Source organism: Diabrotica virgifera, chromosome 4, assembly GCF_917563875.1.
Source record: "Diabrotica virgifera virgifera chromosome 4, PGI_DIABVI_V3a".
Lineage (NCBI taxonomy): Eukaryota > Metazoa > Arthropoda > Insecta > Coleoptera > Chrysomelidae > Diabrotica > Diabrotica virgifera.
This window is the reverse complement of record NC_065446.1, coordinates 30,957,388-30,977,217: the sequence shown is the minus strand read 5'-3', so window position 1 is coordinate 30,977,217 and position 19,830 is coordinate 30,957,388. Positions and strand designations below refer to the sequence as shown.

The following is a 19,830-nucleotide window of genomic DNA, read 5'->3' as shown; positions in this document are numbered from 1 at the left end:
AATGTAAATTTATAGGTTAATATCGCTAAATTTCCCAGCTCGACTAGTTTCATTTTTTTATCTCACAACTTAATAAGTTTTCTATCGTTTGCGGTATTTTGCCGGTTATTAGCGCGCTCATCTGTGTGTAGACCATAAGTTCAACAACAAATATACATCACGTCGTGTAGCTTTGATGGGACAAGGTCCTAACTGTTTGAGTTATAATGAAGTCTAAACTAGTACTTATATATATTTATTTATATAAATTAACAAATAAGGAGCAGTTAACTTTAATTATATTCACACATTGTCTTATACAGCAGAACTATGACTAATTTCCTCCTAAAGTATATCCTCTACCCCAATTATGACCACCAAAAATTCCTCCCCCTGGTCTAGGATTGTCTCTTGTGGCAGGTCGTTCTGGTGCTACTCCAAATCCATGGACGCCTTAAATAAAATAAATATTTGTAATAAACAAATCCTTACTGCAATTTTTAATAGTATAATATGCAACGAGCATTTAATGATGGTCATTATGAAGCGAGTATGAGGGATACGAAACGAGCGGCCTAGTGGCGAGTTTCGTATAGAGTATGAGCTTCATAATGATAATTAAATGTAAGTTGTATACACGATTTTTTCTATGATCATTCACAACAAAAAATATATTCAAATTTATTCATTTTGTAACATAAACAAATTAAGTAGTTTGACAGTTTGATTACATATTGAGAACTGTCAAAGCGTATGTATTTGACTCGCCATTCGTCACTGCGCGTATGCCACCTTCATCGCGAATCCCATATCTCACTTCGATTGGTTAAAAATCTGTATCGTAATGAAAATCTGTATCATAATGAAAAGTGAAATCATAATTATTGATATATTATAGTATGAGAATAGAAAAATAATATTAAATTATAATCATTATGGTCCTAATTATTCTCAATGTCTTGTTTATTTCTGTTTTCGTTCTTTCTGCTACCTCTTTTTGTTTTAGTTGTTTTCCTTTCCTTGGTAACTAGGGAATTTCTTGCTTCAGTTTGACTATTGTCAATATTCGCTCCGAGCGTTAACAAAGTGTCAAAGCATAATCGACCGACCTGCTCATGGTGGCGGTTTTTTGAAATTTTATAAGGACGCTTTGTGTATGTTTAAATGAGATATTTAAAAAAAATGCCGTATCACGCTAGTGATACTATGTATTAACATAAACAGAAAATAAAAACGCACTTAATCTGATATAAATTCTTCACTTTCCAATATTGATTATTAGTTTGATTTTGTATACATAACCTCACTATCGCAGTTTATGTCAATAAATCTTTATTAACGAAAAAGAAAATATTTCTTTTTGTACTATAAATTACAGTATAAATTAATAACTAATGAATTCTAACAATTGTATTCGGTTATTATCACTACAAAATAAAATATTCAAGTTTAACAAAATAATCCCATAAGACTCAATGTTAAAACGTCCTTACAAAATCTGACAGCGTGTCACGTGACTGTAAGTAGAGGGGAGACGCACGGAGCCAATATGGTCAATGTCAGCATCTGCTTCTCGGTAGCTTCTACAATCAGTCACGGATCTATCATGTTTACTTTCAATGAGAACATGGCCTAATTGGTTTCCCGTTTTCCTATCAGTAGATCCAGGGTCCAGAGCACGCCAAATAGAATTCTATTTTGCTGACGTCACAAAATAGAATTTTATAATGGGAGAATCGACGGTTGCTACGCAACGTGACGTCACTAAAATAGAATTCTATTTGGCGTGCTCCCGCACCAGGTTATTTTATGTACATCTTTATGATCAAATTGTTATCTTAAGGTTATGTTCCAGTGAAAATTCTGATAGTTCTGATCTGTTGCCATTACTGTCTTTATGCAGACTTTTATCCCCTGTTATTATACAAATATCTTCTCTTACCTAGTCTATTCGTATTATAGGTCAAACCGGCAAACAGGTGTATGTTCTCAAAGAAATTGAAAGTGTGTAAAAAAAAAAAAAAAGTTTTTTTTTTACACACTTTCAATTTCTTTGAGAACATACACCTGTTTGCCGGTTTGACCTTTTTTAGAAGTGTGTACAAGTCATACAGTCTGTTTCTATTCGTATTATGTCTATGCATTTAGGAGACCAGAGTAGGTTTCTTCTGTCAGCCGATTCCACTTCAGATGATTGGGTGCTTGTCACCTTTACCATGAGCAAACTTTTTAATGCGTTTTTTGCCTAATGTGCATTTTGCTAGATGTTTTTTCAATTTCTAAATAAATGTTTTCAAACATTCTCCAAGTTTTTTAACGAAAGAAAAACTTTTTCCAATATAAAATGGGATCCCTCTTAGTAGTGATACTTTATAGTTTTTGACGTAAACATCATAACATTTAATAGTTATTTATGAAACAGTTCGTGAAGTATGCTTTTTGCGAACGCAGGCGATGTTTAGAGGGTATATAGCGTTTTATACATAGCGTAAGTTCGCAAAAAGTACTTCACGCACAGTTTCATACAATATTTTAGCTGCGATAAACAAATAAAAAAAACTGTAACTCTTCGTCACTGCAATTCATTTCTATTCAACAATTTTTAGAACTTTGACATTTAAAAATTCTAACTTCTTTGAAACCACAAAACTGTCAAAACTTTTGTTGTAATTTATTGCTCACATGTCATCACCATGACAACGCGAAAGTTAGGGATATTTTGATTATATGAAAGTGTGCCAAAAAACAGTGCGAAAAAGTAAATGCCATTTAAAATACATTATTACTTCACGCACACTTTAAATCCTTCACGCACTGCTATCTACAGCGTGTCTACTTAAGTTGGAAACATATGGGAAACTTTTTTGTTATTCATTTTACGAAAAAAAGTTATTCTTTATAAAAAGTTCTGCATGCCCCAAAACCTAAGATTCAATCATCAGATATCAAATTTTGTCAATATTATACGAGGTATGTCAAAAAATATGAACTTCGTTCAAGAGTAAAGTACCTTTATTTCTCTCAATATCGAAAATTCTTATTATGAAAGGTTGTTTGGAATTAAAAACTAAGATCAAATATGTAATTACATGCTTCTAATTGGAAAAAAATATTTTCCAAATTTATTGATACTAACTTCGTTTTTATTTATTACACATACGATAACTCTTTTATTATTACTTTTACGAAAAAAGCTATTCTTTATAAAAAGCTCTGTATGTCCTAAGACGGAAGATACAACCATCAGATATCACATTTTATTAATTTTATACGAGGTATGTCAAAAAATATAAATTTCACTTAAGAGTAAAGCACCTTTATTTTTCATAATATTGAAAACGGTTATTAAAAAAGTTGTTTAGAATTAAAAACTATGTTTCAATATGCAATTACATCCTTCTAATTGAAATATTGTGAAATATAAAGGTACTATAATCTTCAGCGAATTTCATATTTTTTGACACACCTCGTATAAAATTAATAAAAGTTGATATATCATGGTTGTGTCTTAGATTTTAGACCATGCAAAGCTTTTTATGAAGAATAACTTTTTTTCGTAAAATGAATAATAAACGAGTTATCATATTTGTAATAATTAAAAACGATGTTGGGTAGGTATCCATAAATTTGAGAAAAAAAAATTTTTTTTTTTAATTAAAAGCATGTAATTGCATATTTGATCTTAGTTTTTAATTCCAAACAACTTTTTATCATAAGAATTTTCGATATTGAGAGAAATAAAGGTACTTTACCCTTGACCGAAATTCATATTTTTTGACATAGCTCGTATAATATTGAGAAAATTTGATATCTGATGATTGAATCTTAAGTTTTGGGGCATGCAGAACTTTTTATAAAGAATAACTTTTTTTCGTAAAATTAATAATAAACAAGCTGAAAATGCGAGCATTATCATAACGAAAACTTTGTTTATATACCTATTTAAATTCATAATATAGAAAATTGCTATTACGAAAAACTGTTTAGAATTAAAAATTATGTTCTGTTTTAATTAAAAACTGTTTAGAATTCTAATTTAAATGTTGTGAACTATAGAGATACTTTACTCGAAATTCATATTTTTTTACATACCTCGTATAAAATTAATAAAATTTGATTCATGATGGTTGCATCATAAATCTTAGACCAAGAAGAGATTTTTATGAAGAATAACTTTTCTTCGTCAAATTAAAAATACAAGAGTTATAAATGAAAATGGTGTTGGTATCCATAATTTGAGAAAATTCGTCAAATATTTTTTTCCGTTAGAAGGATGTAATTTCATATATCAGAACATACTTTTTTATTCCAAACCACATTTTAAATAACAATTTTCCAATATTGTAACATAAATAATACATACATGATAAAGATACTTTTTACTGATGAACTTTACTTGGATCTACAGACCTAGCGAGTCTCGTAAATTCCAGGGCTTTGCGCCACGCTTCACGCAACCGTATTTGCGTACTTGTGTTTTGAGTTGTGTGCGCTGGTCGCTGGTCGAGTGGAGTTATAGATAATTTACCAAATTTAAATATAATTGTTTCTACTGATTCATTATTAATATAGTATAATATGTATTATTGCTTTCAAAATATACTCAAATTGTATTTTTATACATTTATTACACATATTATTATAATAATTAAATTCACTATAAAATGTCATTTATGTTTTATTAATAGCTAAATAATTTAAAATTTAGTTTGACATTAACGAAGTGTCAAACTCAAATATAAATAATAACATTTGCTTTGCTTAACAAATTCAGATTAAAAAAAGTAGCCTACTTCCTAATCAAAGATTTCAGCTGACGTTTAGTGCCTGGTAGGAGATAACCGGATTGTGACGTCACATTTTAGATTTTGAGGTCGATTATCTCGAAGACGGTTTGAGATATCGAAATGCCGTTTTCAGATTTGGATTCAGAAGACAAAACTACATAAGAATCCATCGATACATCTGCTCTAAGTATTGCAGGAGCGGCGACGCAATAACACACAGACTTTTGCAAATTTATAAACGAAAAGTTTTCGTTGAAAAGTTTCCCATATGTTTCCAACTTAAGTAGACACGCTGTATAATGGCAGTTTTCACAAACTAAAAACTTATACATAATATGAGATAGAGTAGATAAAATTAGTTATTTACTTATATTAGTTACTTTATTGTAGCTGTAGCATATCCCTGAAGATAGCTTTGTAAGCCGAAAGTGGTCAGCTAGGAATTAAACATTTTTACACACTACAAAAATTCTTTTCTTTTCCCATTCATGCAATACACTTACCTCCTATTTGATCTGGGAAAAGAGATTTTAAAAATGAAGGTGTTTGGATAAGTACAGGACCACCCATTTCTTGAGGGTATTTGTACATTAGGAAATAGTACAAATGTCCTACTAATATACCAAAGAGTTCCATAATTCCTCCTCCACTTAGGACCAAGTTGAATGCTAGCAATACCCAAGGAAGGTAGATTGCTTTAAAACGGGTTCCAAACCAAAATGACACAATTGTTTCTTTATTTAACTGGCACCAGATGTATAGAACAGAAAGAATCATAGGGTCCATCAGGATCTGTAAATATAAATGTTATAAATAGTTATAACTTATTGAAAAGCTGTCAAATTGAAACGAACGTCGATATGTATATACATTTTGTATACTGTATAGTATACTATATAGTACACACATCGGCGTACGTTTCACTTTCTGTTTTGACTTAATTTGATTGAAAATGAATCGTAGCGCATGGGAAAAGTTATAGCGGACCGACTATAGTTAAGCAGTCACGTGTAAGTGTTGTTTATCAAACGAAATTTAATGTTTACGAAAAACGTAATTAATGGACCAGAGTTTGATCCTCAAAAAGGTTATTATAATCCATTCGTCACAGACAAGAATTCCTTGACGAAGAACCTTGAAAAAGCATGTGAATAAGCTGAATTTTACTGTGAATGTCAATTTTGGGACCCCAAAAGATTCAAAATACTTTGCCACTCCTACCCCTGGACTTTACACTAAAACCTCCTCTCGTAGTGGGAGGAGGGACATCGATTTTTCCAAGAATCTGTATGCTGTAGAAAAAAATGTTTCAAACAAGAAATATAGCTGAGATAATTTTGAACAAAAATATTTATTAGCACTTTTTGTGGAAGTGTCAAACATTCGTTATTTAAAAATCTACTTTTCATTACACCAATAATTATAGCTTAATCCCATATCGTCCCTGCCATTTCCAACTATCGAATATGAAAAGTGGTACTTTTCTTCTTCTACGGCACTACAGCCCAAACTGAGCCTTGGCCTCCTTTATTTTTTGCCTCCACCCTTGCTTGTCTGTGGCTGCTCTTCTCCACACACGGACTCCTAAAAGGGCTTGTGCGTCGCTGTTTACTGTGTCTTCCCAGCGCTTTCTTGGCTTTCCAACCAGTCTCTTTCCCTGCATTCTAGCATTCAGTACTCTTTTTGGTAGCCTATCCTCTCCCATTCTTATCACATGTCCGGCCCACTGCAATCTTTGTATTCTAATGAAGTATGACAGGGGTGCTTCCTTATAAAGTTGATAAAGTTTGTTGTTGTATCGACTTCTGAAGATTCCGTTTTCCCTCACAGGTCCTAGTATTCTCCTCAGTACTTTCCTTTCGAATGTGTCGAGTTTGTTTTTGGATGTTTCTTTCAGGACCCAGGCTTCATTGGCATAGCATGTTATTGGTCGAATTAAAGTTTTATAGATTCTCATCTTTGTATTTCGGTGGACACTTTTAGACCGAAATATATGGGAGAGGGCAAAATAAGCTCTGTTTGTCTGCGTTATTCTCTTCCGTATTTCTCCGTCTTCTAATCCGTCGGCATATATTTCTACTCCCAGGTATGTAAACTTTCCAACCATTTTAATGCCATCTTCATGTATAATGTTTTGTGGGACTATATTTCTTCTCGTCTGAGTCATTATTTATGTTTTTTCTGTGTTAATTTCCAGACCTAGCATTTTTGTTTGTGTTTTTAACTCTGCGTATGTTCTACTCATAATATTAATATCATCGGCATAAGCGGCCAGTTGAACCGTTCGGTTGGTCAGTAGGTTTCCTCGTCGAGTTTGCATTTGCCTAACCGCATACTCCAGTGCCAGGTTAAACAATGTTGGGGCCAGCCCATCTCCCTGCTTTAGTCCCTGCGAAATTTTGAAAAAGTCTGTCCGGTGGTTTTGTGTTCGTACACATGCCTGACTTTCATCCATTGCAGCTTTAATGAGTCTTATTAGCTTGTGTGGTATTGCCAATTCAGCCAATATATAGTATAGTTTGTTCCTTTTGACTGAGTCGTATGCCTGTTTGAAGTCTACAAACACGTTGTGAACATCAATACTGTGTTCCCATGATTTGATCAAGATCTGTTTGACTGTAAATATTTGATCCAGTGTCGATCTTCTCCGTCAGAAGCCCGTCTGATACTCTCCAATAATATTTTCTGCTAGTGGTTGGAACCGCTGGTTTATAATATCCGTGAGGACTTTATATGCTGTACATAGTACAGAGATTCCACGGTAGTTTTTGCACTGGAGTTTGTCTCCTTTTTTAAAGATCGGGCATACTATACTTTCCAGGTGTTCAATAATGCTTCCAGGTTTCTGTGACTTTCTGTTGATCACTGATTATTTGCCCACTTTCATCTTTACATAGACTTGTTTGAAGTTTATACCCACTTGATATCTTTTTAGGTATTTGTAAGCCCCTCTAATTTCGTTGTTTTTGAAATTTTCTTCCATTTTTTCTATTGTCTATTTTTATAGGCTCTCTTTTTCTTTCTACATATCTTGTCTGCTTTCCGTCTTGCGACCTCAAATAATGTTTCTTTCCCATGTTCTTCTTGTTATGTACATTTTGTGTGTTTCATTTCTTTCCTCTATTGCTTGCCTGCACTCGTCATCAAACCATGCTCCTCTTCTCTCCTTTTTCTTGTTTACCAAGGTGGACGCTGTTGCTGTCAGTACTGCTGTTTTGATATTACTCCATTTGCTCTCTATGGAGTGCAGTTCTAGCGTCCTTAACTCATTTGCGACTTCTTGTTCGAACTTCTCTTTACGTTCCTAGATCTTCAGTTTTTCCAGGTCCAGTTTGTTTGTCCTTTGTTGTCTTTCGTTTCTTTCCCTGTTAACTCTGCGTCTAAATTTGTTTTGTAGTAAAATATGGCCTGATCCACAGCATGCTCCTCGTCGTGTTCTCACATCGGAGATACTACTGGCTGCCCTTTTGTCTATCAGCAGATGGTCAATTTGATTTGTTGTGGTTCCATCTGGAACTTGGTACTTTTCAGGAGAGCAAAATAACTCTTTTTTTTAGAGACTCCCAAATCAGCGCATTGAAAAATGGGAAAAATTTTATATTTTTTGTATGTAATGTTTAATCCTTGTTAGATTGATAACAAATTTGAACTGCTATCATTTTTTTCTTTCCAAAAAATCACATTCGTTACTTTGCTTTTTGTATTAATCAAAGATTTGTTTCGGTTCGATGATTCAAAGTAGCGAATAACTGTATAATCAAATAATGAAAATCCGTTAAAATGAAATCATAAACTGCCTCACAAGAATTTCTTGGAAGCGATACTGAATCAAAATTAGCACAAATTGTAAACACGTGCATTTTATTCTCAGCAGTTTAGCATTTTCGACAGTTTACAGATTATAATTGAATAACTGTTGAATCAATTACAACACCAACTAACGAATGTGACACATTCGACATTTAGCGTTGTACAAAAATACCTTTCGTTATATTTATACAAAACAAAAGTATATACTTCAGTTTGCAGTCAACCAAATGAAAAAATGTTCATACTCGATGGTTTAGACAGGATATTTCCCGCGCTCCTAATCAAGCTACAATAACGAGAATTTGCCACAAGATGTATCACGTATAATGCGAGGGCAAGCTATTGAATCTGAAAAACCCGATTTTTCACATTCGATAGTTGGAAATGGTAGGGACGATATAAACATATTATTTAAATTAGACATGCTGCAAGAACGCAGTTTCAGAACCTTCTTACTTTCATATTTTCTGAATTGTAGAATTCTGTGTACAATGTAGATACTTCTCGTAGATACTCTAGTCAAATCGTTACATATATTTACAATGTCATTTGACAAAACAAACGATGATGTGACAGAGACAATAAATGAAAATAAACATAACCAAAATCAAAAATATGAATGGAATAAGGTGCTATCCAAGAAAAAAAAGCATCCCTCACGTAAGGATACTAGGCCCGCTCCTAAACTGGGCAGAAGTAATGACTGCACTCTAAAAGCCGCAATTTCATATCCATTGGAGTGGATATTTATATCCGGTCTCGATCCAAAGACTGAAGCCAAGGATGTCAGGGAGTATTTAGAACAATTAAAAATTACCAATGGAATTCAATGTTATAAACTACGAACCAAAAAAGACAACCACTGTAGTTCTTTTAAGGTGGGCGTCCCCTCAAATCACAAGGTCACCTTCATGGATGATGAACTTTGGCCAAATGGTGCTCTAATAAACCATTTTATAAACCTGCAGCGCCCCACTCTACCAAAATAGCTTTGAATGGGGTTTATGGAGACTCACCACTGGAAAGTGTAAGTCCTGCGCAAGACAAAAATAATATAAATTATAATAAGACATTTTATTCAAAATTTAGTTTTAAGGTTTTATTTATTAATGTTTTGTCCATAAAAAATAAGATTAATGAGCTGGAGTCTTTCATGACTGGGAGAGAACCGGATGCACTCTGTCTGGCTGAACACTGGCTATCAGATCTGGAATACAGGTCCGTAAGAGTCTCCAATTTTCTGCCAGCTTCAGCCTTCTGCCGAACAAACTGTAAGGGAGGCGGAGCAGCCATTTTAATAAATAAAAACATTCTCTTTAAAGAGTGGCATAATGTAAAAGATCTGTCCATACAGGGACAAATTGAATTGTTGTGCATATATTGAAAAATATAAGTTATATTTATTAACTGTATATAGGCCTCCGTCAGGCTCTTTTAACGTTTTTATTGAAGTACTGGAGGGAGCTTTACAATCACTTAACCCTACTAAGAAAATCTTGATTCTTGGGGATTTTAATATTCATTTTAATACAGATTCTCCTCACTGTACAGAATTATGTAACCTAATGCATAGTTTCGGTTTTCATCAAAATAATTTCGAAGCCACCAACAGAAAAACTGTCTCGATAATGTTTTTTCCAATTTGGATCCACAGGACCTTCAGCTACAAGTTGTTGATCCTGGTATATCTGACCATAGAGGTATATACCTGGAATTTACCTTAACGGGAGGAGAACAATTTTCTGATCCTCAAAAAGTATTTTTTAGACCCATCACTGAGAGAGGAAGATACTTGTTCTTCTCTATGATAGAGGACATTTCATGGGACTTTATTAATGACACTAATATGAATGCGAATAAATAATAAGTTTTCCTATTTTGTTCACATCATTTCCAATGCATTCTTGACCTGTTTCCCGGAAAAGTCTTACTCTAAAAGAAAGGGTCAGGCGGGTGTGGTGAGTTGGTTTAATGATAGCTTGAGAACAATGCGTGATAATATTCAATTTTTTATAGAACTTAATAAACAGCTTGATGCACCAAATTACCTACAGGAATACATAAAAAATATTAAAAATGAATATCGGACAGCAATAAAAGCAGCAAAGAAAGCTACCAATGACCAACTAATTTCAAACTCTCATAACCCGATTAAAACAATGTGGAATATCATTAATGAGTATAGAGGCATCACAAAAACTGAAACTAATTCTAATATAACACCTGATCAATTTAATCATTATTTTTTAAACATTGCCTCCAAGCTGCATAGCCGTACTCCTGCACCCCACAATGACCCACTCAACTATGCACCACCTTATGCTGAACAGATGTTTGAATTCCAACCAGTCTCTTTTAATGAGGTAAGAGATATTGTGAACTCTCTCAAAAATAAAAAAAGTAAGGACCCATTTAATTTAACTGTCAGCTTAATCAAAGGGATAAAAAATCTAATAATATGTCCTCTGACCAAGCTCATAAACTTATGTATAGCTGAGGGGGTTTTTCCTGAAGTTTTAAAAACTGCGGTGGTCATTCCGGTTTTTAAAAAGGGAGAGACAGATCAAATGTCTAATTACAGACCTATCTCTCTGTTACCTATATTCTCGAAGATATTTGAAAAATGTCTTGCTGGAAAAATAGCAAGTTTCTTTGAGTCTAACGGGCTCTTCGTTGAATCTCAATTTGGCTTCAGAAAGGGTTTGAAGACTGTTCAGGGTATTTTGAATCTTGTAACATACATCCAAGATGCTTTTGAACAAGGTAACTATGTGTCTTCCAACTTTTGCGACCTAAGTAAAGCCTTCGATTGTGTGTCCCACGAAATTCTTACTGCTAAATTGAGTAAATATAACTTCTCAATCTCCAGTATATCATTGATAAAAAATTATTTGACGGACCGCTGCCAGAGGGTGAGATTTGCAGGTGTTGAATCGGAGAGAGGATGCTTGCGCATAGGAGTTCCTCAAGGCTCTGTGTTGGGTCCCTTATTATTCTTGATATACATCAATGATTTACCACTTTCATGTCAAACTGCGCATTTCACTCTCTTTGCAGATGACACAACAATCTCATCCTGCAGTAAGGATTTGGTAACAGCAGTGGGGAGTTCGTGGGGTTCAGTGTCAGAGGCAGAACAATGGTTCCATTCTAATAGGCTGTTTCTCAATACAACCAAAACACAGTCCTTACTTTTTTCAACTAGAAATATTCCTGATGAACTGGACAATGCATCCTGTGCTAAATTTCTTGGTGTTCTGCTGGACCCTGGTCTGATATGGGATGCTCATACCACCTCTTTAGTGGCAAATCTATCATCAAATACATTTTTGCTTCGTGGACTTTCATCCTGTGTTTCCGCTTCCATACTAAAGCAGGCATATTTTTCTTTGTGTCACTCACATATCTCCTATGCTATTCTCGCATGGGGCCATAGTGCAGGAGCGAAGGATGTATTCAGACTGCAGAGAAGGGCCATTCGCATTGTCGCAGGCTTGCCATATAGAGCCGATTGCAGACAAGTTTTTATAGATTGGAAAATATTAACATTACCTTGCCAGTATATATATGATAATCTTATATATGTAAAATGCAATATGCATAAATTCCAGACTCATGAACAGTATCATAATATTAACACACGCTTTAGAGGGAACCTTGCCCCAAAGTTTCGTAGGCTGGAGAGGTGCAGAGATGGCCCATCACGTCTGGCTATACATTTCTTTAATAAATTACCCCTAATAATTCGAGAACTGCCCTTAGATACATACAAAATAAAAATCAAAGAACTTCTTTTGGTGGGTACTTACTATTCTCAGGAGGAATATCTCGGGGCTACCCTGTTGTGATAGTCCTACAGCTCTCTTAAATGTTCTGTGTGCTCTTGTGTTTTTATGCTAATAATCTAACTTTGTGTTAAGTATTTAGACTAGGTGATAAAATTTTATAGATTTTACTTATTAAGTGTTAGCTTGCCAATGTATTTCAATGATGCATTTTAACAGACTTTGACTTATGTAAATACTTTGTATATTGACATCAATAAACTGAATTGAATTGAATTGACCAACATATTTTCATTCCTTTCATTGATTCCACAATACACGTTGTATAGTATAGTATTTATCTCTTTAACGGTGGCAAATTCCAATGGTGTAATTAAAGATAAAACAATCCTTACACACAAATTATTATGTATGGGTGTAGCCGCAAAATTTCTGCCAATGTGTTTTAAATGTATTCATTTTGTTCGAATCCTGAGAAAACTAATAGGTATTTTTGAAAAATTTGAACACAGAATGAAAGATTACATTATTACCGAGGGCCGAAAGTGCCTTAGAATAACCAAAAAGTTTCTTTTGAATGAGATATTTGAAATTAAAAATCACACTAAATTTTCTTTTTTTTTCACCCCTGTAACTTATTAACATAAACATTATAAAAGATTTCTGGGACTTTTCCCCCTCGGTAATAATGCAATCTTTCACTCTGCATTTAAATTTTTCAAAAATTTGTATTAGTCTTTTCAGTATTCGAAAAAAATGAATGCATTTTAAACACACTGGCGGGAAATTTTGCACCTACCCCCTTAATGCTGAAGAAAAGTTTAAGAGTAATAAACTTGTTCCAAAACACAAAAAAAACACCAATAGATGTGGATATACTCTATGGGTCAGAAAATGGACTTTTTGATTGGGAATGTATGTGTTACAGTTCATGTTGATTATCCAGATGGAGTTGACTATTCCTAGTTCGAGTCAACTCAAACGGCTGGTTTCAGTAAAAGTTGATTATAAATATAAAATGAAGATTTTTATTCAACATTTACTAGTAAAAGTAGACTCCAACTAGTTAAAGTATACTCTTCCCAATGCCATTTATTAAAAGTTGATTCACACAAACAACCGATTCTAGAAATTAAATCTTACTGGATATAGGACAGGAAATGAAGCATTGTGGCTCGCAATTTACAATGTACTAATTGAAGAGCAACATGGTTTTCTTTCAGGTAGATCAACTTCTACAAATCTTTTACTTTTCACGCAATACATATCTGATGCTTTGGAAAGGAGACTACAGGTGGATGCTATTTATACAGATTTCTCCAAAGCTTTTGACACTGTGAATCATAAATTGTTGTGTAACAAGCTTAAAGCTATTGGATTTACGGGCAGTCTGTATAACTGGTTATGTAATTACCTAACTAGCAGAATACAACTTGTTAAAATTAAACACTTTCAATCTAGTGAAATTTCCGTAACATCTGGTGTTCCACAAGGAAGCCACTTAGGGCCTTTCCTTTTTAATATATTTGTTAATGACATTAAATCTCAAATTAACTCTAAATTTCTGCTATTTGCTGATGATTTAAAAATCTATAGAATTATTGAATCCGTCTTAGATTGTGAAAAACTTCAAGATGATATTAACAAAATTATGGCATGGTGCAATTGGAACCAAATGAGCATTAATGTTGGAAAATGTCACTTTATTAATTTCTGTAGAAGAATTAACAACCTCTTTTATAATTACAAATTAGCTGAAGAACCACTGAAGGCTGTATCAACTGTAAGAGATCTAAGTGTTCAATTAGCTTCCAAATTAAATTTTTGCGCTCATTTTGATTATGTGAATAACCAGGCATTTAAAATGTTAGGCTTCATTATTAGAACTTCTAGATGTTTGCATAACATTGGTTCCATCAGACTGATTTACATTTCTCTAGTTAGATCTGTTCTTGAATATTGCTCAGTTGTTTGGTCACCCACTTATGAAGTCCATATAGCCAAGCTTGAAAAAGTCCAAAATAAATTCATTAGGTACTTGAGTTTTAAATTACACAAACCTTTAAGTGACCATTCCTACTCAGAAATTAGAAATAAATTAAACCTTCCTAGGCTATCTTCCAGACGGATGTATGCTGATGTTTTGTTTCTTCATAAAATACTGAATTCAAAAATTAATTGCAATGATTTACTGTCTCTAATTGACTTTAATGTTCCCTCTAGAGTTACTAGAACATCCCAAAATTTTGCAATTAAATTTCATCGCTGCAACTTTGGTAGGCATTCTCCGCTGAGTAGAATCATTCTAAATGGAAATAGAATAGACCTGGATTTGTTGCTGTGCGCTTCGGAAAATGTTTGTAGACAGTGTTTAAAAAAAAATTTGTAATCTTATGTGATTTATATTTGTTATTTACTTTGTATTATTTTAATATTTGTTTTTTCTATATAGCTACATCGCCAATTTTTGTCATACATATTTACTATATCTTTATATTTATTGTATCACTAGATAATTATAATATTTTGTGTATATATTAAATTGGGTGGTACCCCGTTAATAAATAAATAAATAAATAAATAAATTTTGTCGTCCAGCATGGATTTACTTGAAATTTTCACAGAAAGTAGGGAATAGCCCCATTTTCTATATCTTGCCGTTGTATGTTAAAACCTTAGGGGTGGTTGCCACCCCATCTCAAGGGCGGGAATTTTTCATTACATTTTAACCAAGAAAATCGATGGAAAATGTAATTCTAAGAAAAAAATGTTCTTTAGGTTTTCTTCATAAAACTAATACTTTTCGAGTTATTAGCGGTTGAAAGTAAAAGTTTTTCGACGAAAAAAATCGACTTTTTTATAGGGTTTTTTGAGAATTACTCAAAAAATAAACATTTAATCAAAAAACTGTAGCTTTAAAAATTGTATCTTTTAGAAACACAAACAAAATCTTTTTTTATAATTTTTTTACAACCAATACAAACTGAGATACGGCATGTTAAAGATTAGCTTACACCCCTTACAATAAGGGGTAGTTTACACCCCTAAAAATAATCAACGCCCTTGAGCATGATATAGAATATGAAGTACAGGGTGAGATGATATCCCAAATTTTTATGCAAATCGATGTAAGCCGAAATCATTCTTTTAGGCGAAATACATTTTTTATACAGTGCATTCATAAAGTGTGGAAACAGTCTATTATCTCATGACTTAATTATTTTCAGAGTTAAAGCTCTGACAGGTAGATTTTTATTTTTAAATTATGATTTTTTGACATATATCCCATAATAGTGACGTCATCGATTCAGGCGTGATGACGTCAACAATGATTTTTTTAAATTGGAATAAGGGTCGAGTGGTAGCTTATTTGAAAGGTGATTCAATTCTCTATTCAGTAATATAAACATTAACATCATTATTTATACAGTGGGGCCAAAAAATAATTCTTGAATTAAAACAATTGACGCAAAAAGAAGAATATGTAATTTATTTAATTCAAAATACATTTTACTGCTGTCAGAAAAGAGAAAAAAATGTTTATTTGACAAATAAACATTGCTTTTCGCTTAAATTAAATGTTCAGACTGCCAAGAGACAGGTGTGTGGCTGTTTGACATTTAATTTAAGCGAAAAGCAATGTTTATTTATGAAATAAACATTTTTTTATATTATGTGGCATCAGTAAAATGTATTTTGAGTTAAATAAATTACATACATTCTTTTTGCGTCAATTATTTTAATTCAAAAATTATTTTTTGGCCACCCTGTATAAATAATGATGTTAACCATTATTCCCATTTAAAAAAATTATTGATGACGTCATCAGCCCAAAATCGATGACGTCACCATATTAGGGGATGTACGTCAAAAAACCATAATTTAAAAATTAAAATCGACCTGTCAGAGCTTCAACTCTGAAAATAATTAAGTCGTGAGATAATAGACTGTTTCCACACTTTATGAATGCACTGTAGGTATACATATAGCTGCAACAAGGGAGGTTTTAAGAGTTGAAATATTATGATATTATATCTTAAAGCATAAAATAATAATCATTTAACTAAGAAACACCAAATGTTAACCATATTAAAGTTTAAAATGTTATTTAACTAAGAAACACCAAATGTTAACCCTATTAAAGTTTAAAATGTTATTTTAGAATTTTTTACAATTAGGGGTAGTTATCACCCTTAAAAAACCAAAAGCGTATAATGGCTCAATATAGAAAATGAATTAGAGGATAAAATAAGCCTAATCCCAATTTTTTGTACAAATCCATACTATACGGAAAAATTGCAAGGTTTTGCCATTTTTTCAGATTTATTTCCTGGCCTATATGTTCATAGTTGAAACAGTCAAAACAAAGAGATGCACAGTCATCAAAAAAGCACCTGAGATTATACTCATATAATCAACATTTACTGAATCGATCCAAGAACAGTCAACTTCAACTAGTAAAAGTTGAATTAAATTTTTCAAATCAACTTTTACTGCTCGTTTTAGTTGGAGTTGACTCGAACTAGGAATAGTCAACTCTAACTGAGAATCAACTTGAACTGTAACATATGCACTCTATATTGGTGACTCATTATTATATCCACTGGCTCTTAAGATTAAGATTGCATCCACCTCATGGGCAACACCAGGATTATTTTTAGGAAGGTGCAACTGCATCTACGCATACTATTAATCAATATAAACCATAGAATTATACCATGTATAGCTATATACTTTCTTTAGGGACCTTTAACCCTTTCGGTACTGCACCGGTTTACTAGAATGTGACCAGCTGGATAGGTGTGAACAGCGCTTCCCTATAAAACTAAATCAACACTCAAATATATGCACATAACAAAGTGATGAAATCGCATGTAATGCGATAAAGTTGACAAAGTAAAAGGCTCTAATATTATTACTGTTAAATCTTGCTGTAGCAAGTAATTTTAATCATAAATGAATCATTTACTGGTATTTACGATAATTCCTGGTACCTAAACAAGTCCTCTTTGTATGTGCTTCAGTCATTTCCCATCTACTGGGCACCAAAAGTTTTAGCGACTACAATTGTTTCCCGCCATGAAAAGGTTAATTAATGTAAAGTGCAAGTGTAATTTAATTAATTGAATAGTATTTTAATACTTACAGGTAATTCAGCTACTAATCCAAGTACAACACAACATGTCCAGTTGAAAATCAACAAAAAGAGATAGTCTGCTGGTTTGCTTGCATACTGACCTAAAAGAGTCGACATTAAACATGATTATCTACTTTTAAATACCAATAAGCACTTAGTACCTTCTTCCAAACGTCTGGAATAATTATACAAAAAATATAAATTGATGAGATAGTGAAAACCAGCCTGTTGAATTGGATAATATAAAACGCTTGTAACAAGCCTCCATAACTGAAAGCTTTTTAAAGGTTCATATAACAGAATTAAATTGTATGGATTTATGAAACCGAATCGCCCTAAAAGTGTGAATAATATTGAACCAGCAAACCAGTATCTTGTAAAAATGGGAACACTCCTAAACCATTCACCCAAATCTGACATTTTTTATTTTTTGTCAGTACACTTGTAGGAAATTTAAAACATAAATAACTTTCTAGAACTTTAGTATTATAATTATGTTGACATGGTTTTAACAAGTTTTAAGTTTAAGAATGATTTTCACAAAATCTAAAAGTGTCGTGGCTCTTTATGACTGGATAATAAACAAGAGCCATAGAACATAGAACTATAGAACACTCGATTCTAGATCCTGACCCATTACTTTGCGCCGTGTAATTTGGGTTGCCTACTGCGAACTTCTTACACGTCTTCTTAAATCATGTTCACGTGTATAAACTTTTCCGCATTCCACGCACTTATTAATTCTTTCCACACCGAACATTTTCGTTGTCAAGAAAATGAAATACCTACTCAAAAAGCAAACACAGAACTGTGAACAGTAGAAATGATTGAATCGGAAAATTTATTTAACAGCTTCACTGTTCAATTGAATTCAAAGAGTCTACATTCTACCACATCCAATACTATTTTAATATTAAATATCATGTATCACTCATCAATTTTGGAGCCAAAAAAAATTTTGGACCTCCGATTTGTCTGAAAATTGGTAAAACATTTAAGGTCAAAAAATCTTCTTCTTCTTTTTTTCTCAAAATATTATTTTATGCGATTTTACAGTGATTTGGTGTTTATTTATACAAATTTGCATTTTCTATCGTAAAGTATCAATGGAAAACATATTTTAATAGAGGGGACCCAAAAATGTCATTATATGGCATTATAACAAGTTACTTTGATTCAAAACAAGCTTTTGATCCAATTTTATAGTGTAGAAAACGTTAAAATACCGTTTTTTACATTTTTCTCCATTCCCAAAATACATCATAATCGATTTGGCTGAAAATTTTCCCACAGATAGACAAAACATAGGACTTTAAGTGGTGAGAAGGATTTAAACTATATTGCAATACCAAAAAAGTTACATGCAATATTATAGTCAAAAATATAGGCGTCTACTGTAAGTACAATTTACTCGAAAATATCGACCTCACGACAAAAATTGTTAAAAAGAAATTGTAATAATTGTAAACACGATTTATTTGGAACAATTTCAGTTCCTACCATTTTTGTCGAAAAGTTAAAAATGGCGGAGATATTGAGCAAAACAGGTTCTCCTTTAAAATCAAGATGGCGGCTTACGTAACGGAGGAATTCATTCGTGATTTTAAATTTAGGCTACTAATGACTCCCCTAAAGATCAGAAAAATAAAATTTTGGGCAGCTCGGCACTCAAGGTCAAATGCTATCCCGACTGGACTAATATATACTTTTGAGTCTGATCATGATACTATAAATAACATAACTTTATTTATAGTATCATGAGTCTGATATTACTGCATGTAACTTTTTTGGTATTGTAATATAATTCAAATCCTTCTAACCACTTAAAGTCCTATCTTTTGAGTATCTGTGGGCAAATTTTCAGCCAAATCGATGATGATGTATTTTGGGAATGGAGGAAAATGTAAAAAACGGTATTTTAACGTTTTTTACACTATAAAATTTGATCAAAAACTTGTTTTGATTCAAAATAACTTGTTATAATGCCATATAATGACATTTTTGAGTTCTTTCTATTAAAATATTATGTTTTTCATTGATACACGACAGAAAATGCAAATTTGTTTAAATAAACACCAAATCACTGTAAAATCGCGTAAAATAACATCTTGAGAAAAAAAGAAGAAGATTTTTTGACCTTAAATATCTTATCTTTACGTCCCGCAGGAGCTATACGCTGTGAGCTCGTACGTAGAGGGGATATTTACAAATTCGCGAGCGCCAGTAGTGGCAAGTCTGTAAACGTTTACCGGAAATTTGACATAAATGTCAAAGTGATTAATTTAAAATTAAAATTAAAAACATTAATTATAAAAAATGTTAGTTGGTCAAA

At 32.7% G+C, this 19,830-nt stretch overlaps 1 protein-coding gene across 1 annotated transcript; it reads right to left on the bottom strand.

Annotated features, from left to right (window-relative positions):
- Nucleotides 1-219: 219 nt before the first annotated feature.
- Nucleotides 220-18,083, bottom strand: LOC126882978 (derlin-1). The gene is made up of 4 exons (XM_050648116.1): nt 17,660-18,083; nt 17,508-17,599; nt 5,270-5,558; nt 220-432 (listed from the first exon to the last, which is right to left on the bottom strand). Exons 1-4 carry the CDS (start codon nt 17,916-17,918, stop codon nt 314-316), a joined length of 759 nt encoding a protein of 252 aa, XP_050504073.1. The 5' UTR covers nt 17,919-18,083; the 3' UTR covers nt 220-313.
- Between the last annotated feature and the right edge of the window lie 1,747 nt (nt 18,084-19,830).